Source organism: Bubalus kerabau, chromosome 2, assembly GCF_029407905.1.
Source record: "Bubalus kerabau isolate K-KA32 ecotype Philippines breed swamp buffalo chromosome 2, PCC_UOA_SB_1v2, whole genome shotgun sequence".
Classification (NCBI taxonomy): Eukaryota; Metazoa; Chordata; class Mammalia; order Artiodactyla; family Bovidae; genus Bubalus; species Bubalus kerabau.
The window spans coordinates 12151186-12178942 of NC_073625.1; the positions used below are offsets into that span (position 1 = coordinate 12151186).

Sequence of the window (27757 nt, forward strand, 5' to 3'; positions counted from 1 at the left end):
CTGGATCATTGAAAAAGCAAGCGAGTTCCAGAAAAACATCTATTTCTGCTTTACTGACTATGCCAAAGCCTTTGACTGTGTGGATCACAATAAACTGTGGAAAATTCTGAAAGAGATGGGAATACCAGACCACCTGATCTGCCTCTTGAGAAATTTGTATGCAGGTCAGGGAAGCAACAGTTAGAACTGGACATGGAACAACAGACTGGTTCCAAATAGGAAAAGGAGTACATCAAGGCTGTATATTGTCACCCTGCTTATTTAACTTATACGCAGAGTACATCATGAGAAACGCTGGACTGGAAGAAGCACAAGCTGGAATCAAGACTGCCGGGAGAAATATCAATAACCTCAGATATGCAGATGACACCACCCTTATGGCAGAAAGTGAAGAGGAACTCAAAAGCCTCTTGATGAAAGGGAAAGAGGAGAGTGAAAAAGTTGGCTTAAAGCTCAACATTCAGAAAACGAAGATCATGGCATCTAGTCCCACCACTTCATGGGAAATAGACGGGGAAACAGTGGAAACAGTGTCAGACTTTATTTTTCTGGGCTCCAAAATCACTACAGATGGTGACTGCAGCCATGAAATTAAAAGACGCTTACTCCTTGGAAGGAAAGTTATGACCAACCTAGATAGCATATTCAAAAGCAGAGACATTACTTTGCCAACAAAGGTTCGTCTAGTCAAGACTATGGTTTTTCCTGTGGTCACGTATGGATGTGAGAGTTGGACTGTGAAGAAAGCTGAGCGCCGAAGAATTGATGCTTTTGAACTGTGGTGTTGTGAGAGTCCCTTGGACTGCAAGGAGATCCAACCAGTCTATTCTGAAGGAGATCAGCCCTGGGATTTCTTTGGAAGGAATGATGCTAAAGCTGAAACTCCAGTACCTTGGCCACCTCATGCAAAGAGTTGACTCATTGGAAAAGACTCTGATGGTGGGAGGGATTGGGAGCAGGAGGAGAAGGGGACGACAGAGGATGAGATGGCTGGATGGCATCAGTGACTCGATGGACGTGAGTCTGAGTGAACGGGAGTTGGTGATGGACAGGGAGGCCTGGCGTGCTGCGATTCATGGGGTCGCAAAGAGTCGGACACAACCGAGCGACTGATCTGATCTGATCTGACAGCCAGTTTAAAACAAGGAGATATAGGTCAACATATATGAACCCCAAGGTAATCACAAATTTAAAAAAAAAAAACACAACAAATACACAAAAACTGAAAAGAAAGGAATACAAGCATACTGCTAAGTAAAATCATTAAACCACAAAGGGTTAGTTGCTCAGTCATATTCGACTCTGCTACCCCATGGACTGTAGCCCGCCAGGCTCCTCTGTCCATGGGATTCTCCAGGCAAAAATACTGGAGTGGGTTGCCATTCCCTTCTCCAGGGGATCTTCTGGATCCAGGAATTGAACCCAGGTCTCTCGTACTGCAGACAGATTCTTTACCATCTGAGTCACCAGAGAAGCTCCCTAAACCACAAAGGAAGAAACAAAAAGAACAGAAAAGAACTACAAAACAACTGGAAAACAAGTAATAAAATGGCAATAAGTACATATCTGTGTCAATAATTACTTTAAATGTCAATGGGCTAAATATTCCTAACAGACAAAATAGACTTTACAACAATGGCTATAACAGAAGACAAAGAAGGGCATTCTATAATGATAAGGGATCAATACAAGAACAAGCCATAATGTTTAACATATATGCATCCAAGACAGGAGCACCTCAACATGTAAAGCAAATACTAACACACCTAAAGGGAGAAACTGACAATAACACAGTAACAGTAGGGGACTTTAACATCCCACTTTTATCAATGGACAGATCATCCAGACAGGAAATCTATAAGGCAACAATGGCCTTAAATGACACATTATAGACGATCTGAATATATTAGATATCTACAAAGACATTATGTCTGAAAATAGCAAAATACAGACTTTTTTTTTTTCCAAGTGCACATGAAATGTTCTCCTGAACAGATCACATGTTAAGAGGATAGAAATTATACCAAGTATTTTTTCCAACCACAATAGTATGAAACTAGAAATCAATTACAGAAAGAAAAACAGGAAAGGAACTCACACGTGGAGATTAAATGATATGCTACTAAAAAAAACAACAGATCAATAGAGAAATCAAAAAGGAAACCAGAAAATACCTTGAGACAAATAAAAATGGAAACACGACTCTCCAAAAATCTATGGGATGCAGAAAAAACGGATCTAAGAGAGAAGCTTATAGTGATACAGGCCTTCCTGAGAGAGGCCTTCACTTCCTTGAGAAATAAGAAAAGTCTCAAGCAAACCTACCACCTAAAGGAATTAGAAAAAGAAAACAATGCAAAGTCAGCAGAAGCAAGGGAATAATAAAGATCAGAGAGAGAAGGAATAAAACAGATCTTAAAGAAAAAAAAAACAACAGGGCTTCCCTGGTGGCTCAGTGGTGAAGAATCACCCGCCAATGCAGGAGACACAGATTCAATCCCCGGTCTACCACGCCCATGCTCTAAGAGCCCTGACACTGCAACAGATTCAATCCCCGGTCTACCACGCCCATGCTCTAAGAGCCCTGACACTGCAACAGATTCAATCCCCGGTCTACCACGCCCATGCTCTAAGAGCCCTGACACTGCAACAGATTCAATCCCCGGTCTACCACGCCCGCGCTCTAAGAGCCCTGACACTGCAACAACTGCAGCCCGTGCCCTGGAGCCCACGCTCCGTGACGAGCAGCCGCCCCAGTGAGAAGCCCACGCACTGCAACAGAGTAGCCCCCGCTTGCCACAACTAGAGAGAAGCCAGTGCAGTAATGAAGACCCAGCACAGCCATAAATAAATAAATACAAAATTTTAAAAAACAGTAGAAAATATCAATGAAAACAAGAGTTAGTTTCTTGAAAAGATAATCAGAAACTGATAACCTTTAGCCAGGCTCACCAAGAAGAGAGAGAGAACCCAAAATAATCAAAATAAGAAATGAAAGAGGAGAAATTACAACTGATACCACAGAGAGAGAAAAACATAAGAGGATACTATCAATAGTCATATTCCAGCAATCTGAACAACCCAGAAGAAATGGACAAATTTCTAAAAAAACATAAAAATTGAGAGGACTGAAATCAATAAGAAACAGACCATCTGAACAAACCAAACACTAGTAGTGAAACTGTATTTGTTATGTAAAAAACTCACAGAAGGCTTCCCTGGTGGCTCTGTGGTGAAGAATCTGCCTGCCAACGCAGGAGACACAGGTTCGATCCCTGGTCCAGGAGGATCCCACATGCCACGGAGCAACTGAGCCTCTGCATCACAACTACTGAGCCTGTGCCCTAGAGCCCAGGGTCCTCAACTGCTGAAGCCCGCACGGCCTAGAGTCCATGCTTCCCAACAAGAGAAACCACTGCGATGAGAAGCCCACGTGCTGCAACTAGAGAAAAGCCTGTGCAGCAAGAGACCCAGCACAGCCAAAAATAATAGAAAATAAATAAAAATTAAAAATTAAAATACGTAAAAATAAGTAAAAGTTACATATTAAAAAAAAAAACAAAACTCCCAGGAAACAAAAGTCCAGGACCAGCTTCCCAGGGGGATTCTAGCAAACTACAAAGATTTAACACTCAACCTTTTTAAATTATTCCAAAAAACTGAAGAGGAAGAAACTCTCCCAAATTCATTCTGTGAGGCTATCATTATCCTGATACCCAAATCACACCAATACACTACAAAAAAGGAAAACTACAGGCCAGTGTCTTTGATGAATATAGATGCAAAACTCAACAAAATATTGCAACAATCCAAAAAAATAAATAAAAAGATCACACACAATGATCAAGTGGGATTTATCTCCGGGACACAAAGATGCTTCAATATTCACAGTTCAATCAGTGTGACACACCACATCAACAAAAGGAAGGACAAAAATCACATGATCATCTTAATAGATACAGAAATAGCATTTAATAAAATTAAATATACATTGACAAAAATTCTCCAAGTTGGTATAAAGAGAATATACCTTAACATAATAAAGACTGCTTATGACAAAACCCACAGCTATCATCATACGCAACAATGAAAAGCTGAAAGCCTTTCCTCCAAATTCAGGAACAAGACACAGATGTCCAGTTTTGCCTCTTTGATGTAACATAAATAGTACTGGAAGTCCAAGCCACAACAATCAGAGGAAGGGAAGGGAGGAAGGAAGAAAAAGCACCCATGTTGGAAGGGAGGAAGTAAAACTGTCACTATTTACAGATACGTTATACTTTAATACAGAAAACCCTAAAGCCTCCACCAAAAAGCTATTAGAACAAATGAATTCAGTAAACTTGCAGGATACAAGATTAATATACAGAAATCTAATGCTTTTCTATACAATATTAACGAACTATCAAAAAGCAAAAAAAAAAAAAATCCCATTTAAAATTACATCAAAAAAAATAAAATGCCCTAGGAATAAACTTAACCAAGGAAATGAAAGCCTATACTCTGAGAATTATAAAACGCTGAGAAAGGAAACTAAAGATGATATAAAGAAGTGAAAAGATATTTTGTGCTCTTGGATTAGAAGAATTAATATTATTTAAATGGCCAGACTACCCAAAGCAACCTACAGACTTAATGTTATCCCTACTGAAATACCCATGACATTTTGCATAGAACTAACACAAATGAATCTAAAATTTATACAGAATCACAAAAAGCCCTATATTGTCAAAGCTATCCTCCCAGACTTCGGACTATACTACAAAGCTCCAGTTATCGAAATATATCAGCACTGGCACAAAACCAGACACACAGAGCAATGGGACAGAACAGAGCCCAGAAATAAACCCGCACAGCCACAGTCAACTCATCTACAACAGAGGAGGCCAAAATATACAATGGAGAAAACACAATTTCTTCGATAAGTGATGCTGGGAAAACTGGATAGCAACATGTAAAAGAATGACATAAAATCTCTGCACACCATATACAAAAATAAACTCATAATGGATTAAACATCTAAATACAAGTGTGGAAACCACAACCTCCTAAAAGAGAACATGGGCAGAACACTCTTTGATATAAATCATAGCAAAATATTTTGGGTCTATCTTTCAAAACAAAAATAAGCAAATGGAACCTAATTAATCCATAAAAGCTTTTTGCCAGCAAAGGAAACCATAGACAGGATGAAACCAAAAGCTACTGAAAAGGAAAAAATATCTGCAAATGATATGAGCAATAAGGGGTTAATATTCAAAATATATAAACAGCTCATAAAGCTCAATATCAAAAAAGTCCCCAAATAACCCAATCAAAAAATACGCAGAAGACCGAAGAGGCATTTTTCCAAGGAAGACATACAAATGGATAATGGGCACATGAAAAGGTGGTCAATATCACTATTCCTCAGGGAAATTCAAAACCAAAATGAAACATTACCTCACACCTGTCAGAATGGCTGTCATCAAAAAGAACACAAATAATAAATGTTGGCAAGGATGTGGAAAAAATGGAACTCTTATCTGCTGCTGGTGGGAATGTAAACTGGTGCAGTCACTGTAGAACATGGTATAGAGCCTCCTCAAAAAAATAAAAACAGAACTATCATACGATCCAGCAGCTCCACTCCTTGGCATATATCCAGAAAAAATGGAAACACTAACCTGAAAAGATATATGCACCCCAGTGTTCACAGCCACACTATTCACAATAACTAGGGTATGGAAGCAACCTAAGCATCCATCAACAGACAAATAAAGAAGATGTGGTACATATTTACAATGGAATAATACATAGCCATAAAAAATAACAGAATTCTGCCATTTGCAGCAACATGGATGGACCTAAAGAATATTATGCTTAGTGAAGTAAGTCCTCATTGTATCACAGGTATTTGATAGATGTAGAAAAAGCAGGATAGGGTAGTGCTCATTTGGGATTAGAATGATGGCTTGTTCATAATTATTAATACAAAATGTCATTTGATGGATAATGGGCACGTGAAAGGGTGCTCAACATCGCTAATCCTCATGGAAATTCAAAACCACAGTGAAATATCCCCTCACCCCTTTCAGAATGGTTGTCATTAAAAAAATAATAATAATAAATGTTGTTTAAAATAAACACAAATAATAAATATTTGGTCTTAATAAATAATTAAGGCTGAGCACTGAAGGCTTAATAAACAAAGAAGGCTGAACGCCAAAGAATTGATGCTTTTGAACTGTGATGTTGGAAAAGACTCTTGAGAGTCCCTTGGACTGCAAGGAGATCCAACCAGTCCATCCTAAAGGAAATCAATCCCGAATATTCATTGGAAGGACTGATGTTGAAGCTGAAACTCCAATACTTTGGCCACCTCATGGGAAGAACTGACTCATTGGAAAAGACCCTGATGCTGGGAAAGATTGAAGGCAGGAGGGGAAGGAGATGACAGAGGATGAGATGGATGGATGGCATCACGACACGATGGACATGAGTCTGAGTAAGCTCCAACAGTTGGTGATGGATAGGAAGGCCTGGCGTGCTGCAGTCCATGGGGTCACAAAGAGTCAGACACGACGGAGTGACTGAACTGAAGACAAAAAAAAAACCCCAAAACAAAAACAAACACTTACCAGTAGCACAGATGGCTTTGTAAAGCAAATAAATATTCATTAAAACTTTCAATGGGCTTCTCCTGTAGCACATAGTCAATGCGCTGGCCTCCATTCAGCATTCCCACATGGATAGGGGGGGCTTCCTCTTTCACTGGCACAGGGTTCTCTTCTGTGTTAACATCTGGATGTGAAGGAACCATGGTCAGAATATAGAAGCTTCCAGCCCTCCAAGGCTGTCCTTATCTCCCTTTACACTCCAGCCTCAGCAGAGGAGGAGCTACTCTGCTCAGAAAGCTCTCTCTCTCCTCTCAATGCCCTTAAAGCTTGTTTTCAAGCCACACTGATTTTATCCAATCCCCTTTCTTTCCCATACCTTTGACAGCTAATTCCATTTACCTTTGGTTTACAAACTAAATGCAAGCAGGGTTGGAGAAGGAAATGGCAACCCACTCCAGTATTCTTGCCTGGAGAATCCCATGGACAAAGGAGCTTGGTGGGCTACAGTCCACGGGTGGCAAAGAGTCAGACACGACTGAGCGACTTCACTTTCACTTTCTTTGGTTTACAAACTAAATGCAAGCAGGGTTAGATCGCCTTAGGCAGTTGAAAAGAAACTCCTTTTGCAGTTAAAAAGCAAAAGAATGCCCTACTAACTGTGCAATCAAAAGAAGTGTCCCAACTAGTCCCCAGCCAGGAAAATAAAACTGACCCATGAATATACAAACGTTCCCCGGTAAAAGCAAAGTTCTTCACAGTGTAGGCTCTTATCATCACCGCCACAGTGCCCGAGTGGGTAATGGTTTAGAGCCTAGTTACTAGATGCTCAGCTTCTCTTAACACTTTCCCTCACAAATAATGTGTTTCCACAATTTGTGGCTATTTGATGACAGAAAGAAACCAGCAGAGCTGAAGGCCCAGTAGGACTCATAGTCTAGTGTTGGTTCTCAACAACAACAAGGGGAAAGTTAAGAAGACCCTGGGAGAATAAGAACCAGACTTCAGGGAGTCCCTCTTCTCTGGCCCGGTGCAGGTAATCACTGTGTACAGAGTCACTGACCACTAGGCTTCTCCGAATTTGACTCAGGCTCTGCTTCTGTTTCTTCCGCAGTTTCCGAAGCTTGTAAGGCAGGGTATGGAGCTCTGGTGAAAGACTTCCAGGCCATCCGCAGCGAACCTAGCAAGTTATTCTTAAGGTCCATGCTCATCCTGGTCAAGCCTTCTCTCAGTTCTGAAACACATGTGAAAAAGAATGCTACATGTTTTACAGAGATAAAAGGGCTCAACATAGCTAAACAAAGTGAATGAGGTCCAGTCAGCCTGCACTGACCAGAAAGTCTACAATGATCAGGTTCTGGACTCAAGACATACCTAAGTGCATCCGCTTCCTGCCTTTATGATGTGGGATCAGCATTGGCTCAAATTCCACTCCCGGGACCACCATTGGTTCAATCCTATAGGCCACAGGATCAAACTACATGCAGAAAACAATAGTTACATATACCTCTGCTGATCATAATGATGGTCTCAGGAATAAGAATAATTATAAGCTCATTTATTTTTAAATGTACTTGTTCTGTCCCCTTTACTTCCAGATTCATATTATAAATTTTCTCATTAGTACAAAATAGTATAGAAAAAAGTAAATCAACACAATAGACTATCATATGCTCCTTACCAATAAGCCCTAACATTCAGGCAAAATCACAAGAGCTGTCCAATGCTTACAGGGTGATAAATATTGAAGAAACCTTTGCATGTTGGAAATCTGTAGTTGGGGTCAATTCTTTTTAGTCCCCGGACAGTAAGGAACATTCCAATGGGAGATCCAAAGGCAAAGAATATTTCTGGTTTATAGATAAGCCGGGGATATTTTACAGGCACCTGGATGAAGGAAATAAAAGCATCTCTTACTGATAATAAAAGTTACATCTGTTTCTACAATACAAATGGCAAACAATAAAATGACCAAAGAAAATGAGTACTGTTTACCTGCCCAATGCCGACATCCAGACCATTAGTACTACTGTAGAACTCCGACTCTTTGGGGGTATTAGACATATTTGCCCCAGCAGGTGATTTCGGGGTTGGTCTATTAACACCCTAAAGAATAAACAATAGTTCTGTGGAGCTGCTAAGTAGTAAAAAATATCCAAAGGATTATACAGTTTTCTACCGGTTTAAAAGGATGCTTGGGAAGGTTTTGAAACGACAGTCAACAATTTTAAGAAGAATCTCTCAGAAAACAAAATAAAGCTAATGAAAACCAAAGCTGCCTTAAATTATGAACTGATATCCCTACATGCTCTGAAATGATGAAAGCTGTACAAAGCCATCTGGATAGTAACTGAAACTTTGGGCAACCATCATGAGAGAAAACAGCAGCAGAGCACTGTGGGGCACTGGGTGGGGGGCTGCTGAGTTCAGTGCAGTCCTATGCCTTTCTAATCAAAGCAGACACTATGTCTCTATCAGCCTTAAACCAGAACCAAGCAACCTGCTGAAGAGTTGAAAGATAATCATCTAGGCTATGGAAAGGAATTCAGTGGCCAAAAATACTCAGTGCACAAGTACTGTTACAACATGGTTATACTTTGAATACATTATGCTAAGTGAAAGAAGCCAGTCACAAAACGCCACATACCGTGTAACTCCATTTATAAGAAATATCCAGAATAAGAAAATTCAGAGACAGAAAATAGATCAGTGGTTCACAGGAGGGATGAATGGGGAGTGACTGCTGTTGAATATGATGTTTCTTTTTACAATGATGGAAATGTTCTGGAATTCGATAGTGGTGATGGGTTATTCAACTCTGAATATACCAAGACCCACTGAATTGTATATTTTTAAAGGGTGAATTTTATGGTATGTGATGCGCAATATATTTCAATAAACTAGTTACAAAGCTACCCAAAAAAGGAAAACAATTGAATGGTAGAAGTCCAGGGGAGATAAGACTTCTGACACTGATAATATTTTTAAAGATATTAATAAAGAAAATGTATTTAGTTTCTGAAAAACAGAGCCAAAGGTAAATTTTTACAACTGCTTAGCTCCCTATACATCTCAAAAAGCACAAGGGTACAAGGAAGTCAGAACACTCTTTAATCCCATAAGCTGTATTAAGCACATACCATTGAATTTTTTCTGGTCCTAAAGTAGTTTAGTATCTTCTTTCTTGGTCCTAGAGGAATTCCCATTTCCTGAAGGTCTTTGTCTGTACATAAAGTCTAAGCATAAAAAAATCAAACACTGTTTTTATTTCTAGGCAAAATAAAATCAATTAAATGTCCTATTCCCTGAGAGGAATAGGCCTAAGCACTCTGTTGTTCTTGGCTTTACATGACTAGGAGTCCCCAGTGGTAAAGCATCATTAATAACTTTATCTCTTAATAAAGGAGTTTAAAAAAGGAATATAAAATATCAATTCTGGAGTTATCAATGCTGTAGTAATACAGATACTATTGTAAAAAAAAAAAAAAGCCTACAGAAAAGAGTATCTAACTTCATGACAGAAAAACCCTCCACGGTTTCCACGCTCCTCAGATGTTCCATTCCTGAGAAAGGTTATGTTCCTGTTCATGCACGTGAACAGTGACACACAGAGCAGAAAACACACCAACAATCCAGATGTTGGCTAAAGGGCTGCTCCCTGATGAGGGAAGTCTTCCTTCGCTCCCCCAGATTAGATCAGCTCATCCTGTTGGTATACTCCTAAACCACTGTGTACTTTCCCTACTTAGAACTTAGCACAGCTGTAATTAATTATGTGTTTGGCCATCTGTGTCTCTTCCACTAAGCTGTAAGTACCATGAGGTTTGAACGATATCTGCCTTATCGGCACTCTACCTCATACTTGGTACAGCTGCCTGATCATAGTAGGTATTTAGTAAATACCTGTTAAATGAACAAATGTGTCACAAACCTTAAAAAAAAAAAAAAAAAAGGCACACCTGAGGTGGCAAAAAAATAAGCAAATACCCACAAGTAGAGCTCTGGAAAGTATAACAGAAAATAAGAGCTGGAAAAGTCAGTGGCCTTTACACCTGCTCTCATGTTTTCAGAGCTGTGCTGGGTTTTAGTCTTTGCTCTATTCCTATTATCAACGTGGCTCCTCTGAACTTTGAACTCCCACAAAAAAAAGATCACTTTATATGATGGGAAAAAAAACCAACAAATAATGCTAAAGAGCATTACTAATGATAAAGTATGTATGACTAAAATGCTTCTAAAGGGCAGGCTCTTAGCCTGCAGTATGATGAAAATAAGCAATAAAAATACTGAAAATGGAAGTGTGTACAGTTTTAAAAGATTATTTTTACCAGAGCTTCCTTATCTATTTTCTCCTTCTCAAAGATACTAAAGAATTCAGACAGTTGAAGTTTCTTCAACTCTTCTTCCAGTGTTGGTGTATCTCCTTGATCCATGAAAATACTTGGCAAATCCTAAAAATTAAATTGTAAAACTTATATTGTCTAAATTCATTTAGATTTTTTTATTACTACTACTTTGCAATAAAGAAAAGCACTATGTAAGATAGCCACACAGTATCTTAACTTTGACTAAATCGAAATGTATACGAGACATAAACTAAAATGTGATTGATCTTTAAGTTTTTGCAGTCGATTGAAACTTTATATGTTTTTAAATAAATGACTCAGTGAATGAATGACTATTAAAGTATTCGTCATCATCATTAACAAAACTTTCCCTGAGCTCTTAGTAGTGTTTAAGGACAGCTTTCAAGCAGAATTTCTATAAACTATATCAATTTGCATTCAATTCATTCTTCATTTCCTCATACGCAAATTCCATTTCAATTCAATGATTCTGTAACTCTAATAACAGATCAGTAGAGAAGGCATGGCACCCCACTCCAGTACTCTCGCCTGGAAAATCCCATGGACGGAGGAGCCAGGTAGGCTGCAGTCCATGGGGTCGCTAAGAGTCAGACACGACTGAGCGACTTCACTTTCATTTTTCCTTTCATGAATTGGAGAAGGAAATGGCAACCCACTCCAGTGTTCTTGCCTGGAGAATCCCAGGGATGGGGGAGCCTGGTGGGCTGCCGTCTATGGGGTCGCACAGAGTCGGACACGACTGAAGTGACTTAGCAGCAGTGCATATTTATAATGAAATAAGATAACCATAATTATTTTCAGTTCAGTTCAGTCACTCAGTCGTGTTCGACTCTTTGCGACCCCATGAATTGCAGCACGCCCGGCCTCCCTGTCCATCACCAACTCCCAGAGTTCACTCAGACTCATGTCCATCGAGTCAGTGATGCCATCCAGCCATCTCATCCTCTGTCGTCCCCTTCTCCTCCTGCCCCCAATCCCTCCCACCATCAGAGTCTTTTCCAGTGAGTCAACTCTTCGCATGAGGTGGCCAAAGTACTGGAGTTTCAGCTTTAGCATCATTCCTTCCAAAGAAATCCCAGGGCTGATCTCCTTCAGAATAGACTGGTTGGATCTCCTTGCAGTCCAAGGGACTCTCACAACACCACAGTTCAAAAGCATCAATTCTTCGGCGCTCAGCTTTCTTCACAGTCCAACTCTCACATCCATACATGACCACAGGAAAAACCATAGCCTTGACTAGACAGACCTTTGTTGGCAAAGTAATGTCTCTGCTTTTCAATATGCTATCTAGGTTGGTCATAACTTTTCTTCCAAGGAGTAAACGTCTTTTAATTTCATGGCTGCAGTCACCATCTGCAGTGATTTTGGAGCCCAAAAAAATAAAGTCTGACACTGTTTCCACTGTTTCCCCATCTATTTGCCATGAAGTGATGGGACCAGATGCCATGATCTTCGTTTTCTGAATGTTGAGCTTTAAGCCAACTTTTTCACTCTCCTCTTTCACCTTCATCAAGAGGCTTTTTAGTTCCTCTTCACTTTCTGTCATAAGGGTGGTGTCATCTGCATATCTGAGGTTATTGATATTTCTCCCGGTAATTTTGATTCCAGGTTGTGCTTCTTCCAGCCCAGCGTTTCTCATGATGTACTCTGCATATAAGTTAAATAAGCAGGGTGACAATATACAGCCTTGATGTACTCCTTTTCCTATTTGGAACCAGTCTGTTGTTCCATGTCCAGTTCTAACTGTTGCTTCCCTGACCTGCATACAAATTTCTCAAGAGGCAGATCAGGTGGTCTGGTATTCCCATCTCTTTCAGAATTTTCCACAGTTTATTGTGATCCACACAGTCATAGGCTTTGGCATAGTCAGTAAAGCAGAAATAGATGTTTTTCTGGAACTCTCTTGCTTTTTCGATGATCCAGCGGATTTTGGCAATTTGATTTCTGGTTCCTCTGCCTTTTCTAAAACCAGCTTGAACATCTGGAAGTTCATGGTTCACGTATTGCTGAAGCCTGGCTTGGAGAATTTTGAGCATTACTTTACTAGCGTGTGAGATGAGTGCAATTGTGCGGTAGTTTGAGCATTCTTTGGCATTGCCTTTCTTTGGGATTGGAATGAAAACTGACCTTTTCCAGGCCTGTGGCCACTGCTGAGTTTTCCAAATTTGCTGGCATATTGAGTGCAGCACTTTCACAGCATCATCTTTCAGGATTTGGAATAGCTCAACTGGAATTCCATCACCTCCACTAGCTTTGTTCGTAGTGATGCTTTCTAAGGCCCACTTGACTTCACATTCCAGGATGTCTGGCTCTAGGTGAGTGATCACACCATCGTGATTATCTGGGTCATGAAGATCTTTTTTGTACAGTTCTTCTGTGTATTCTTGCCACCTCTTCTTAATATCTTCTGCTTCTGTTAGGTCCATACCATTTCTGTCCTTTATCGAGCCCCTCTTTGCATGAAATGTTCCCTTGGTATCTCTAATTTTCTTGAAGAGATCTCTAGTCTTTCCCATTCTGTTGTTTTCCTCTATTTCTTTGCACTGATCGCTGAGGAAGGCTTTCTTATCTCTCCTTGCTATTCTTTGGAACTCTGCATTCAGATGCTTATATCTTTCCTTTTCTCCTTTGCTTTTCGCTTCTCTTGTTTTCACAGCTATTTGTAAGGCCTCCCCAGACAGCCATTTTGCTTTTTTGCATTTCTTTTCCATGGGGATGGTCTTGAGCCCTGTCTCCTGTACAATGTCATGAACCTCAGTCCATAGTTCATCAGGCACTCCATAATTATTTTAGAATGTGGCAAATGTTTATAGAAGCATATTACTATTTTGCTTCTATCATCCAAGAATAACAGAGATAATTACAAATCTGTTAAAATTAAAACAAATGTAAATTTAATATTATGGTATGAGACTAAGTGGGAAAAAAAAGTCTAAAATCTAAAAATCCCTAAGAAATAGTATGAGAAAACATATCTGAACATCTAAATTACCTTTTTACTGTCAGTATCTCCCAAAGAATCTTTCTGATTTGTTAGGATATCAAACAATATAAGCGAACCTGTAAGTAAAACAGAAGAAGAGGGGACAATTTTGAAGCATTAGCACCGAACAGCTGCCTTTTACACAAAAAAGGAATAAGCCAGTTACCCATGTAGCAAAATCTACTAAGTAGGGAGTCTTTCTTTCCCATCCACCATCACCCTTCCAACCCCTTCCTAATATTTCATCACACACCAGTTCTAGACCTCTGAATCTGACACTGATAAAAGACACTGTACTTCAAAAATACTTAAAAGGTATCCATAAAATGTGATAGTCCTCTCCAGTCATAGAGAATTCATTACCTAAACTATGACCAGCAATGGATACACTCCCTTTGAAATCAGGGTTCCTCTGCATAAAAAGTATATAAATTCGGTTCATTTCAGAAGCGACTGTGTCCACAATAGTCTGACAGTAGGTGGGGCTGTTGTAGAAGAAGACATCCAGAATCGTGTCGTTTGTAAAGTGCCTGAGGCGGTTAATGCTAGGAAGGGTTATTCGCTGCAGATCTCTGAAAAAAGAAAGATGTTTTAAGCAGAAAACTTAAATTCCGTAACCTCCTTTATGCTAAAGAAATAGTAAAGCTGCAATAATAAACACTAATGAGCCACTAAGACATACTGGAAGAAGATACACACCATTCCCTACACCTGACCCAAGCTGGTTAAACAAAGGGATTGTTCAGCACTTAATAATGTAACTCTAAGAAAATGACACAGAAGTACAAAAAGTTTTTTGTTGAACAGAATTTTATATACACTCTCAGCTAAGAGCAGAGATGTTCCTAAGCATATTAATGATCAGAAAACATTACACTCACAGGTAACAACTCAAAGGTGTAAAGTACTACTCACACATCTACACCAGTGGAATGCAAGGGACTGTGCCAGTTGACTGGGAGAAATTCTACCCTCCCAATCTGCTGATTTTCTTGGGCTTTCTTAAAATGCGTCTGTAGCAGGTTCAAAGAAACACTGCGAAAATCATTAACTAGAAAAGAAAATTAACTAATGCATTAACAGTGAAGCAATCAATTCACAGAATTAGGATGCAACAGATCATACGATTATACCACACTCATCTACATTTGCTTAGAGCACCTACTGACCAGAGTCAAAACTAGAGTGATATTTAAGAAAAATTAATAGTGCATATAGGAAAAGACATTCCTTTCATATAGAACTGCTTATACTATACAAAACATTTTCATTAAACACACACACACTAACTTCAAAACTTCTGTGTCAGACGAACTGTTTCAATTTTTTAAAAGAATCACTTGACTATGTCAGTTGGCCTTGCACGCAAACGATCATTCATTATCCAATATTTTGGGAAAACCACTGATGTTTAGAATTCATATTATATTGATCTTAACCTTCTAGAAAGTTTATGCCTAGAAGCATTAGTCATTAGGATAAGACTCCCAAATTGGGACAACTAGACTATGAATACTACCTTTCAAAATCAAGTTCAGAGATCAGATCAGATCAGTCGCTCAGTCGTGTCCGACTCTTTGCAACCCCATGAAATCAAGTTAATGACCTAAATATTCCAGAGTATCATGAGATTTATCACAGTGTAAGTTAAAAAAATGTAAGTTTCAGTTGTTCATTTAAACTAGATTATCTTTATGGTCACATATTTATGGTTCCCTTTAAATTTGGAATAGTTACAAACAGTACAATCACATCATAAAACAAATTTATCAGACTTGAAGGCTTATTCACTCAAGAACTTAGTTAAGCGTATAAACCTATTAGCCTAAGGAAGTTACTAGCACTTTAGGTCTAAGCTGGGAGGCTTTACTACCTTGCCACCTGTCTTCAACTCTCCAAATCTTATTATGCAGCTAAGAGGACAGCCTAAGACAACACTATCTCAGCTCAGAGGAGCACTAAAAGTCCCTTTACATGATCTAACCTGACATGCTTTGTGAACCTACCACACTGTACAATGCTTCGAAAGCGGAGATCACAAGCAGGTCCGATCCCATGGACTACAAAAACCAAGTGATCTATTTGTAAAGGTTCCCCTACAAGTGAAATTATAAAGAAAAGTTATTCAGTATAACTAGTCATGTATTCTAAAATCAAACATTCACAATAAGTAGGTAATAGAAATGAGCAAGTTAAAATATGAGCAGATTTTTTTTTAAAGACACATATTTTCCTATATTTCACTACTTAGTAAAAATACTGCGATTTTACTTTGTTTCTAATTTATCTCAAAAGTGTTTCTAATTTATCTTAAAAATATTTGGTTGGTGCAAAAGTAATTGCGGTTTTTGCATTGTTGAACTTTGCCATTTGATATTGGAAAACATTTTAAATAAATGTGATTATGTTATAGATCTAACATCTAAATGTGTTTTAATACACATTTCTCACCTTCTTTCTTTGCTAAGTACTGTTACTTGCTGTTTATTTTATACTTATTTTAGACTATGAAAATGTTAGACAAAAAGCAAATTCGAGTGATTTTCTTAAATAAGGTCAAAATGGGTTGTAAAGCAGCGGAGATAACTTGCAACATCAACAGTACATTTAGCCTAGGAACTGCTAACGAACGTACAGTGCAGCAGTGGTTGAAGAAGTTTTGCAAAGGAGATGACAGCCTTGAAGATGAGGAGCATACTGGCCAGCCATTGGAAGTTGATAATGACCAACTGAGAGCCATCATCAAAGCTGACCCTCTTAAAACTAACAAGAAGTTGCAGAAGAACTCAACATCGACCTTCTACAGTTGTTCAGCATTTGATGCAAATTAGAAAGGTGAAAAAGCTCGCTTAGTGGGTGCCTCATGAGCTGACCGAAAATTTAAAAAATTGTCGTTGAAGTGTCATCTTCTCTTATTCTGTGCAACAATAATGAATTATTTCTTGATCAGATTGTGACATGGGACAAAAAGTAGATTTTATACAACGACCGGCAACAGCCAGCTCAGTGGCTGAACCAAGAAGTTCCAAAGCGTTTCCCAAAGCTAAAGGTATACCAAAAAAAAGTCAAGGTCACTGTTTGGTGGTTTGCTGCCAGTCTGATCCACTACAGCTTTCTGAATCCCAGCGAAACCATTACATCTGAGAAGTATGCTCAGCAAATCAATGAGATGTACTGAGAACTGCAATGCCTGAAGCCGGCATTGGTCAACAGAAAGGGCCCAATTCTTCTGCACAACAGCACCCAACCCCACGTTGCACAAACAACACTTCAAAAGTTGAACGAATTGGGCTACACAGTTTTACTTCATCTGCCATATTCACCCGACCTCTTGCCAACTGACTACTACTTCTTCAAGCATCTTGACAACTTTTTGCAGGGAAAACTTTCACAACCAGAATGAGGCAAAAAATGCTTTCCAAGAGTCTGTCAAATCTGGAAGCATGGATTTTTATGCTGTAGGAATAAAACTTATTTATTGTTGGCAAAAATGTGTTGATTGTAATGGTTCCTATTTTGATTAATAAAAATATGTTTGAGCCTAGCTATAATGATTTAAAATTCATGGTCCAAAACTACAGTTAGGTTTGCACTAACCCAGTAAGTCAGTGAAAGAATTTTTCAGGATTTTTAAACTTTTTATTTTGAAATAACTGCAATCTTACAGAAAACTTGAAAGAATAGAACAAAAAATCTGTTTTTCACACAGATTCCATACTTTACCATCATGTGTGTGTGTGTTCACACACATTTATTTTTAGAACCATTTGGGAGTAGGCTGCATACATCATCAGACTACAGACATCACATCTCTTTAAACCGTTAATATTTTGTGTGTTTCCTAAGAATATTCTCTTGTATAACACAGGGCAGTTACCAAATTCAGATAATTTGGCATTGACAGAATACTTAAAAGGAATTTTATAATCCAGTTAAATATATTACAAAACCAACCACAAATGCCCCTAGCTAGAGACCAATGGATAACCATCAGGGTCCTAATGAAAAATAGTTTCCCCTGGTTGAAAAACTTCAAGGACACAAGTTACCAGGAATAAATAAGCAAGCAGGAAGAATCACATTTCTTAGAATTAGGACTAAAGCAGTTCATTTGTACTTAGTGACTTCCTGATTAGTAGTGCCCAAATTTTATCCATCCCACCATATATACTTAGCAACTTCAAGAGATTTTTATACCTATTAAGATTCTCACTAGATCAAGTAATACTAATCTTAACTTAGAATAAGCCCATTGGATTAAAGACCATTTTTTAAGCCTCAAGGTAATCAATGTCATAGAAAAAGGCCACAGTTTAAGTCATAAATAAGTATATCAGAAGATAAGAAAAAAAATGAATGATTAACATTACCACAGTGAATGTCAACAGAGATGTTCTCAACCCCCCTCTTCACTGTTCGAGGTCGACCTTGCTCAGCAGGTGCTGAACCCCATTCATCGGACCCTGCAACTGGCTGGTAATGCACCATAAGCTTAAATAAAAAAGATCAGAGCAATAAAGATATTTATTCTACATTAAAAACATCTTAATACCTTCTGAGGGGTGGGGACAAGTCTTTCAAAACATAAAGTGTAAAAGAGAAAGTCACTCAGTTGTGTCCAACTCTGTGATCCCATGAGCTGTAGCCCACCAGGCTCCTCTGTCCATAGAAGTCACCAGGCAAGAATAATGGAATGGATTGTCATTTCCTTCTCCAGGGGAATTTTCCCAACCCAAGGATCAAACCTGGGGCTCCTGCATTGCAGGCAGATTCTTATGAATGCAATATAAAAATTTCCAAAGGTTATCCTATGTAGAATCGCTAGAAAAAAGAAACCACTAAGAATTAATTGCATTCTCTTTAGTAACTCAATTACTCTTAATCCTATCATTAAAGTCAAAGTGAAGTCGCTCAGTCTTTGAGACCCTGTGGACTGTAGCCCACCAGGCTCCTCCACCCATGGGATTCTCCAGGCAAAAATACTAGAGTGGGTTGCCATTTCCTTCTCCAGGGGATCTTCCTGACCCAGGGATTGAACCCAGGTCTCCCGCATTGCGGGCAGATGCTTTAACCTCTGAGCCACCAGGGAAGCCCAATCCTATCATTAAAGAAGGGCCTTAATTTGCTTTACCTTTGGATTGTGTAATATAATAATTTCTCTGTTGGGAGACTCCAATTTCTTTTTCCATTCATCCAGAGTTACAGCAAGCATGTAAGTTTCCTTAAAACAAGACACATTTCATTAGATTTCTCTAATGGCTTTTCTATTAAAATTGAACCTCTCTACAAGAATACTGCTAGATAAACAATTACAGTAAGAATATCTTACTCCAATTTATCGAATTTAATTCTCTTTAAATGACAACAGACACTAGTATAGAATAAAACAAAAAACAATCAACAAAAAATAATCATTCTGCTTCTATCATCTAGACTGGAAAAAACAGCTATACACTGTCAGTAATGCCTAAAGTGGCTTCCGACATCAATACACATTTTGATATATTTCTTTCAATGATATTAATGCATGTATATTATCCACAAGATTAGGATATTACATATACAGTTCCTTCTCTTGATTTATCAAATTTTAAAATTCTTTTAAAATTACAATAAGTAACAGAACAAAGAAAAAAATCAGTCCTAATTCCATCATCTAGACTAGAAATAATCATTGTTCACATTTTGATATATTTCTTTCAACAATATTAATGTCCTACTCCAATTTAAAGCAAATTTCAGAATAGTTTCAGAGCAAGAAAAAAAAAGCAAAAATGAACAACTCCATGGTCATAGTTTAAATACTAACAAATGATCACCATTAGAGAAAAAAATTTTTAAAGACATAAACAGTTTCTTTAATATTTTAAAATCTGAAAACTACTTTATCCTGAAACGGACTTGCAAAAAGAAATGCGATAAACTGTGATGCAGATAGAACCAAGCTCTCTTTATAAATTCACAAAAATAAGTCACAAAGAGGAAGAAAAGATTATTAAATAAGAGAAGAAAGGGAAGAAAATGAGTAAAAGAGGTCAAAGGAATACCTCTAGAACTTGGCTGAAGCTCTCCGAGTATGGAACATACTTATTATCTTTGTCTCCCTTGTAAAACCAGGTACATCGTCTCACTTCTGAAGCCAGCTCATCCCAGTAAACAGCATACCGCATCCTCTCCCCCAAATGAACATCATATCTACCCCCATCAGTGGGAACAATTCTATCACAATCTTTTCCTATTGAGGATTGGAAAGGGGAAAAGAAGCACATAGTATAGCAAAATAAAATACAACTGCCACTCCCAAAATACAACTCTGAGTTATATGCTAAATAATGTTATAAAACACGTGAATGATCCCTTTCTTCTTGGCTAAACCATCAAAATCATTCTTGGCTTTAATGAAACATGAAAAAAATAATACCCAAATACTATTTTGCTCTTTTTCTGAGGAGAGATTATAGTATCCCTTAAAAAAAAAACAACAAAAAAAACTGTAAATAAGAAAGCCTTCCTGAATTTTTTGCTTAAGGGGTGAAAAGGTAAATTAATGACCTCATGATGATAAAGTACTAACCAGCATAGAAAAAACAAGTGAAAAATTAAAGAATTCATTCTTTTGCAATACTATACTACCACCCACCACTCTTTTTAAACAAAAACTGAAACATAAGAAACATTATTGGATAACTATGCAGAAATTACAATAGGCACTGTTTTCAAAATACAGACCAAATTCTTGAATATTATAAACTCACTGGACAGTAATGCAGAACTTCAGTATTAAAATGCTATAGGAGATAACTAGAAACAGCACTCACTATAATGACTATCATATTACAGTTTTAAAGGAATGACAGTAAGTCCTCGCCTGTTACAAGTCATCACTTTCACCCTACCAGAGCTATATGCCTCTTCCAGCTGCTGTGAATCCTGCGAGTTGAAAGGAATCCATGTCTCCTTAGAATCTATTATCTTACAATAAAACCAATGAGGAGAAACTGGTTCATACGAACTGCCAGCATCCATGTCTACGAGCTCAAAGGAACTACATGACTTTGGTGATGGAGATGGGTCTGACTGGGACGACTGCTCCTGCTGCGACTCCACTGATGACATTTCGTTCTCTAAAAGACAAAAGAAAAGTCTCAGAAAAAAAATTTCCTTCTATTAACAGTGTAATTGTTCATACACACAGACTCACACATACACACAAAACAGGGTTATTTTTAGGAGGAATTTCTGAAAAAAAAAAAAAAAAAACACCACCTAAGGCAGCCACACAATTTAAAATATAAATAACAAATTAACAGCTTTTTGTTTGGTTGGTTTTTGTTTTTTTTAGGGGAGGGAAGGAGGCTTTAAACAAAATGCTTCTTATATTTAGATCAACGGGCTTTGCACTGATCTCCCAATCCTCCCAGAAAACTATGATTTTAATTAAACAAAACTGGAATCATGAGAAACGCATGGTCAAAATCGTGATTGCAAAAACAGCCCAAACCACTTTACCCCAATTTCCAATATAAATCTAGTGCCAAAGCCAAAAACATTTACTCCAACTGTTTTTAATAACACCTGCTTTTAGGCTCCAGGTTACGGGAATTACAACACTGAAAATAAAACTATTCGCTTAAGATAACAGTCACTTCTTATCAATCCTTGCAGGGTACTGAAGCAGGGACGAAGGTACAAATTTCTGAAAACGCGAATCCTCGCTTGGGCCACTGCGCGCAGGCGCGCGCCCACTCGCACGGTCCAGGTCTCAAGAGGAAAAAAGTAGCAAGTGACCTTCTTGCCCCAAGGAAGACTGACCATTGTGTTTCCCCTTCACCGCTCGGCAGAGACTAACCAACGCTGCAGACAGACCACAAAAGGGAAACCTAGGCTCCGGCGAGGGGAGCGGGCGAGACCATCTCGACACTCAGTGCAGCTGGACCGAGAACACCCGGCCTTCCTCTGAGCCGCCGCTCCCCGGCTTCCGCCACTTTTTATCTTTTTTCCCTCCAGCACGAATTTATCTCCACCACCTCGCGTGTCCCCTCTCCCCAGGACCCCGGGCCTCCTGCGACCCAGGTTTGAGACCTCAGGGCTCGCGGACGCCTCTCCCCGTCCCGCCTCCAGCCCCGCAGCGAGCAGCGGGACGCGGGTGGAAACCGGATGACTTCCCGGCGCCTCCAGGAGCCGTCGATACCAAGAGGGCCCAGGCCGCGTCCCTGGGGCCGAGGCCACCCCCCGCCCCGCCGGGGCTGGTCCTCCCGGGCCCCCGCTTCCCTGCCTCCAGGCATCGCGCCCTCCTCCGCCCCTGGCATCTCCATGCCGCAGGGCCTTCCAGCCGCCCCTCGGGTCGGGGGCCCGGGGCCCGGCCGCCGCGGACTCACCTGGCTGCCTCACAGCCTCTCGCGCTCTGCTGCCCTCGCTCAGAGGGGCACGACATGTCCCCGCGGAAGCCTGCCCCGCGAGCCGGGGCGGGGCGGGGCGGAGCTTGCGGGCCCGCGGGATTCGCGCCAACACCGTTCTCCACCGCGCTCCCAGTAGGCGAGCTGCCAGCCGGCCGGGCCGCCGAGAGCAGAGAGCTGAGGTGACGGGGAGCGCGCAGTGGAGCGACGGCCGGGGATTGGAGACCCGCAGGGCCGCTGGCAGGAAGTGTCGCGAGAGGTGGAGGGACTCGCGCGAGATGTTATCCTCGGAACCGGCTGGAGGTCGGCGCGTGGGACTAGTGGGTGTTGCGTGCGGCGTGCCCTCCGCTCCGAAGCCGCCCGCGGGTTCTCGGCACGAGGCTCAGGAGGTCTTTGGAAGGAAGGGACGCGGCCTGAGGCGTTACGAGTGGAAAGCCTGTCAAGTCTCGGTGAAAGCCAAGGTTCTTCGAGCAAGGATAAACGAGCCCAGCCTCTTCACTTTATAGAGAGAAAGACAGACGTCCTGGCCCCCGTGGTACCCCGGCTGACCTGCTAATGGCCAGAATGGTGCGAGGACGCTGGCATGCCACCCCCTGCTGAAAAGTTGGGCAGGGAGCTGGCAGCAGCTGCGGCTATCCAGACCTTCGCTTCTGGGTGCTGAGAACACACACAATTGGCATTTGCAAGGGGAAAAAGATCTCTGGGGCTTTGCCCTTCTTCCTGGCGTTTATTAGGATTTCGAGGCTGCCGAAAAGGTATATTTAAAAGATGTTGAGGTGAGCTTGGCAGGATTCAGAAGCCGCAAGGGAGGTCGGAGGTGATATTTTTGTCTTAACAAGATGACATTACTGAGGTCAAGAGTTTAAATGAATTTCCTAAGTAGTAGAGCTGCCCAGATCTCCTGAGGATTTAGTTTTCTGCAAGCCCTCAATTCCTTTGGGCCTACAATACTTTTCTGTTTTCTAACTAAATTATAGGGCAAGGGTTCGGGGGATGTTTGTCAGTCTTATTTCTTCAAAAGCTGAGAATAGGGAAACTAAAAGTTTTTGTAACATACTCTCTTAATGTTTAAGCCACACACAATTATCCACAAGTTTACTTATACCTTCTCCTCAAATTTATAACACCTGAATAGCTTCAGTTCTCTGCAGAGGATAAAGCAAGCCAGTTACTAGGATGCTGTTAGATGACTAATGTAACTAATAACAGTAGCTGGCTTTTACTGAGCTCTTACCATGTTCTAGGTACAGTTGTAAGCATTTTACAAGTATAATCCCATTTAATTCTCACAGCAACAGGGTGTTGTAGGTTATCTCTATTTGCAGAGGTAGTTAACACACTACCAGCAAGTGATGGAGCTATAAACACATGCTCTGTCTTCTGAGCCTGCACCTAAGTAACTTAACCTAAAATCAGTTTAGTGATAGAATTGGAACTTGAATTCCAAGCTCCTCTTTCTCCAAATCCCTGATGCAGCCTCCATACCAGGTGTTCTGTTTTGGGGGGAGGCTCTCAGTACCCTCTATACTAACTGCTGAGAACCCTGTAGACGGTGTCTATCATGATTTAGTGTACTACATGTTACCACTGAGAAATTTAAACAATTTATTTGAAAATAATCCATTTCATGTAAATATTTTTGTGGGAAAATATTTTCCAAACATTTTTTTTAATCAGAGAAAAGAATATTGCTTTCATTTTTGTGTATTTCTTTAATGTCTGGCTTAATAGAAAGCCATTGGATTCGTGTATTTGCCTCTGCATTCAACCTGTTATTAATACAATTTTAGTTTTGGTTGAAGTACAATATATGAAGAAAATCCAGCCTCACTGAACTGTGTAGATGGAGAAGTCTTTTAATAGCCTTTTGAGATAAATTGTGGGATATTCTAATACTGCACTAAAATTCAACAAATGGTAGCTCCTTAAAAGTTAGCTGCAATGTGGGATCTGAAAACTATTAGTGAATTTTTGTTCTCTGATACATTAAAACCCATTGGTTTATTCTGTACTTTAAATGGATCTTTTACTCATGCATGATTGATGGCATCATGCATTGATTTGGAAAATAGTTCACTGAGCTATGCAGTCTTTCAAATGTTAACATATTTCATTATCTTTTTAATTACCACCAATCTAATTAGAAAAGCATTTTTAAGTATTAGGAAGCTGTCAAGCTCAAAGAAGGTAAGTTTTCCAAAATTCCTTTTTCTTTAAAGGTCTAATTTCATCATTAGCAACAAATACTGTCAGTTGTGCTCCTTGAAGCGACAAGCTCACTTGGTTTTCAAGAAAAGTTCTGCCAAATACCTAAATCTGCATAGCCACAGTTTTTGTGTTATTTGTACTTTCAAATAAAAATGATGTTCCATGAAAAAGAGCAGCTAGTTATCAAGTCCAGTATGTTAGTTGCATGTGCTTTTTCCTCACAAGACCAGCTGTGGTATTGTGACTTACAGGAAAAACATTTGGTCATTCAGATGTATGAAAGTGAAAAGTCACTCCGCTGTATCCAACTCTTTGTGACCCCATGGACTATACAGTCCATGGAATTCTCCAGGCCAGAATACTGGAGTGGGGCAGCCTTTCCCTTCTCCAGGGGATCTTCCCAACCCAGGGATCAAACCCAGGTCTCCCATTGCAGGTGGATTCTTTACCAGCTGAGCCACAAGGGAAGCCCAATACTGTAGTGGGTAGCCTATCCCTTCTCCAGGGGATCTTCCCAACCCAGCAATTGAACCAGGGTCTCCTGCATCACAGGCGGATTCTTTACCAACTGACCTATCAGGGAAGTCCCATTCAGATGAATATGTATATTCAATTCACAAATCCTAGCTCACAGCTCTCCAAACCCTTGGACTTGCCTGAGCTATAAAAGCAGTGGGATAATATTTGAACTCAAATCCTCAGGACAGAAAGAGGGGGAGCTGCTTCTCTGGAGAATCAACCATGTGATTAGAGAGTGGTAACTTTCAGTCCCAACGCCCAGCCTCCGGGGGACGGCAGAGGGGTTAAAGGTTGAATTAGTTGCCAATTACCAATGACTTAGTCATGCCTTTGCAATGAAGCCTCACTAAAAATCCAGAGGCCAGGGTTCAAAGAGTTTCCAGGTTGGAGAACACCTGTGACGATTAGGGGGACCCATGTACCTGGAGAGGGCATGGAAGCCCTGCCCCCTTCCACCAGGCCATGCCCTATATCTCATACGCTATGTATAAACTGGAAATCTAGTAAATAGATGGGTTTTCCTGGGATTTGTGAGCTGTCCTGGCAAATTCACTGAAGCTGAGGAGCAAGTCATGGGAACCTCTGATTTGCAGCCAGTTGGTCAGAAGCACAGGTTAACGACCTAGATGTGTGACTGGCACCTGGTGGAATGGAGGATGGCCCTGTGGGGCTGAACCCTTTACGTGTGGAATCTGATTCTGTACCTGGTAGACAGGGTCAAAAGTGACTTGAATTCTTGGACACCCTGCTGGGGGTTCAAGAATTGCTTGTTGGTGTGGGGAGGCCTCCACCTCCACATACACAGTTGAAATTGGGTCTGGAAACCCTTTTTTGCCAGCATAGTTTCAGCCCGCAGAACTGTTTCATGCATCCTAACCATTTTGTCACATAGAATGTCAAAAATGTGTGAACTCAAGGGTTAAGAGTTAATAAAATTAATAATTTACTCTTCATGAAGTATGGAGAAGGCGATGGCACCCCACTCCACTACTCTTGCCTGGAAAATCCCATGGACGGAGGAGCCTGGTGGGCTGCAGTCCATGGGGTCGCGAAGAGTCCGACGCGACGGAGCGACTTCATTTTCACTTTTCACCTTCATGCGTTGGAGAAGGAAATGGCAACCCACTCCAGTGTTCTTGCCTGGAGGATCCCAGGGATGGGGGAGCCACCAGGCTGCCACCTTTGGGGTCACATAGTCGGGCATGACTGAAGCGACTTAGCAGCAGCAGCAGCATGAAGTATATTTTTAAATGAAACTGGCATTTTTTTTTTTTTTACAAATGCATGACAGTGGACAATACAATGACGAATAGCACAATTTGTTTCCACTGCCTTAATTCCTGGAAAGGCACCAGCAATTTTACCCACCACTGATTTTCCATCAACAGTGCAAATGGCAGCAACACAGCAAAAAAGGCAAATCGAGTCCTGGTACTATTAGGAAAACAGTTTTCATCCCATGACCCTTATAGGGATCTCTAAGACTCCCAGCCTCCACGGACCACCCTTTGAGAACTATACAACAATTAAATGTGCCTAATCTGGGGCTTGGAATAACAATACCTACCCTGAAGGAGTTCACAGTCTCAATAGGAGAGACAAGCAGGTAAACAAATACATCTTATCCAGTGCTGTAACAGAGACCAGATACACCAGTAGTTACAAAAGAGGGAGTAATCAAATGTCCAGGCATACCTCAAAAAGTTATCATTCAGTAGGTCTTCAGTGGGATTCAGGAATCTGCATTTTAAGCCCTCTAGGTGATTTGGAAGCATAGGAGAAGGCAATGGCACCCCACTCCAGTACTCTTGCCTGGAAAATCCCATGGACGGAGGAGCCTGGTAGGCTGCAGTCCATGGGGTCGCTAAGAGTTGGACACAACTGAGCAACTTCACTTTCACTTTTCACTTTCATGCATTGGAGAAGGAAATGGCAACCCACTCCAGAGTTCTTGCCTGGAGAATCCCAGGGATGGGGGAGCCTGGTGGGTTGCAGCCCATGGGGTCGCTAAGAGCTGGACATGACTGAAGCGACTTAGCAGCAGCATGAGATCCACACTTTGAGAAACACTGCCTTAAGAAGTATAAATTGCAAGTTTCCCACTTGTTTCCAGAATAAGTCATATTTCAATATTAAAAAGGTATTGCGTGGAGTGCCTATCAAGGTATTAAGTGTTCTGAGGACAGGCTGTGTTTGGAGAGGTTCTCAATCCCTGGTGGACACCTAGGCATCAAAAGTTGAGACAACTCCACAGATGTCTCTGATGCACTGACTCTAAGATAACAAGGCCGGGGCCTTGGGCTGTGACAGTGATTCTCAAACTCTGATGATCAGAAGTGTGCTAAGTAGATTCTTTACATTTCAGATCTATACCCAAGATAGTTAATCAGAGGGGTCATGACTCTACATTGTAATCAAGAACATACAGGCTGCTGCTGTGAGGCAAGTACCATGAACTGACTTTGTTTTATAAAAGAAGTTAGAACAAGAGGAACCACAAAGACATCAGAGTGATGTTCTTTTCCAGCCCAAAGTTGGCAATTTTTATAAGTTCATAAACCATTCCTAAGAATGCATTTTATTACTTTATAGCCACAACTGAATACTTTTGCCCCCAACTTAAGTAATCTTAGCTTTTAGTTTTTTCACTTTGAGGAAAGTGACTTGTACTTTTGCTTGTGTTGTCTC

The 27757-nt window shown here is 40.4% G+C and overlaps 2 protein-coding genes across 8 annotated transcripts in view; one reads left to right on the forward strand and one right to left on the reverse strand.

Moving 5' to 3' along the window:
• DDHD2 (DDHD domain containing 2) overlaps positions 1 to 22459 on the reverse strand; it is a 43205-nt gene extending 20746 nt beyond the window's left edge. For 5 of the 7 annotated variants that reach the window (XR_008709976.1, XR_008709974.1, XR_008709975.1 and 2 more), the window contains exons 1-16: positions 22325 to 22459; positions 20843 to 21070; positions 19994 to 20181; positions 19078 to 19167; positions 18317 to 18437; positions 15953 to 16042; positions 14862 to 14997; positions 14310 to 14518; positions 13956 to 14023; positions 10925 to 11047; positions 9737 to 9832; positions 8592 to 8702; positions 8328 to 8483; positions 7971 to 8073; positions 7660 to 7830; positions 6621 to 6783 (exon numbers count right to left, since the gene is read on the reverse strand). Coding sequence is in view for 4 of the 7 variants with exons in the window: in XM_055567070.1 (XP_055423045.1) it covers positions 6621 to 6783; positions 7660 to 7830; positions 7971 to 8073; positions 8328 to 8483; positions 8592 to 8702; positions 9737 to 9832; positions 10925 to 11047; positions 13956 to 14023; positions 14310 to 14518; positions 14862 to 14997; positions 15953 to 16042; positions 18317 to 18437; positions 19078 to 19167; positions 19994 to 20181; positions 20843 to 21062 (2045 nt within the window). In the remaining 3 variants the exon portion in view is untranslated. Of the gene's footprint in view, positions 1 to 6620; positions 6784 to 7659; positions 7831 to 7970; positions 8074 to 8327; positions 8484 to 8591; positions 8703 to 9736; positions 9833 to 10924; positions 11048 to 13602; positions 13832 to 13955; positions 14024 to 14309; positions 14519 to 14861; positions 14998 to 15952; positions 16043 to 18316; positions 18438 to 19077; positions 19168 to 19993; positions 20182 to 20842; positions 21071 to 21758; positions 21913 to 22324 lie in introns of those variants that run through there. The other 2 variants (XM_055567069.1, XM_055567071.1) reach the window with 2 other exon arrangements.
• On the forward strand, positions 21413 to 27516 carry LOC129644379 (uncharacterized). The gene is made up of 5 exons (XM_055570042.1): positions 21413 to 21424; positions 21612 to 21729; positions 21954 to 22150; positions 22228 to 23118; positions 27435 to 27516. Exons 1-4 carry the CDS (start codon positions 21413 to 21415, stop codon positions 22846 to 22848), a joined length of 948 nt encoding a protein of 315 aa, XP_055426017.1. The 3' UTR covers positions 22849 to 23118; positions 27435 to 27516.
• The last annotated feature ends 241 nt before the right edge of the window (positions 27517 to 27757 follow it).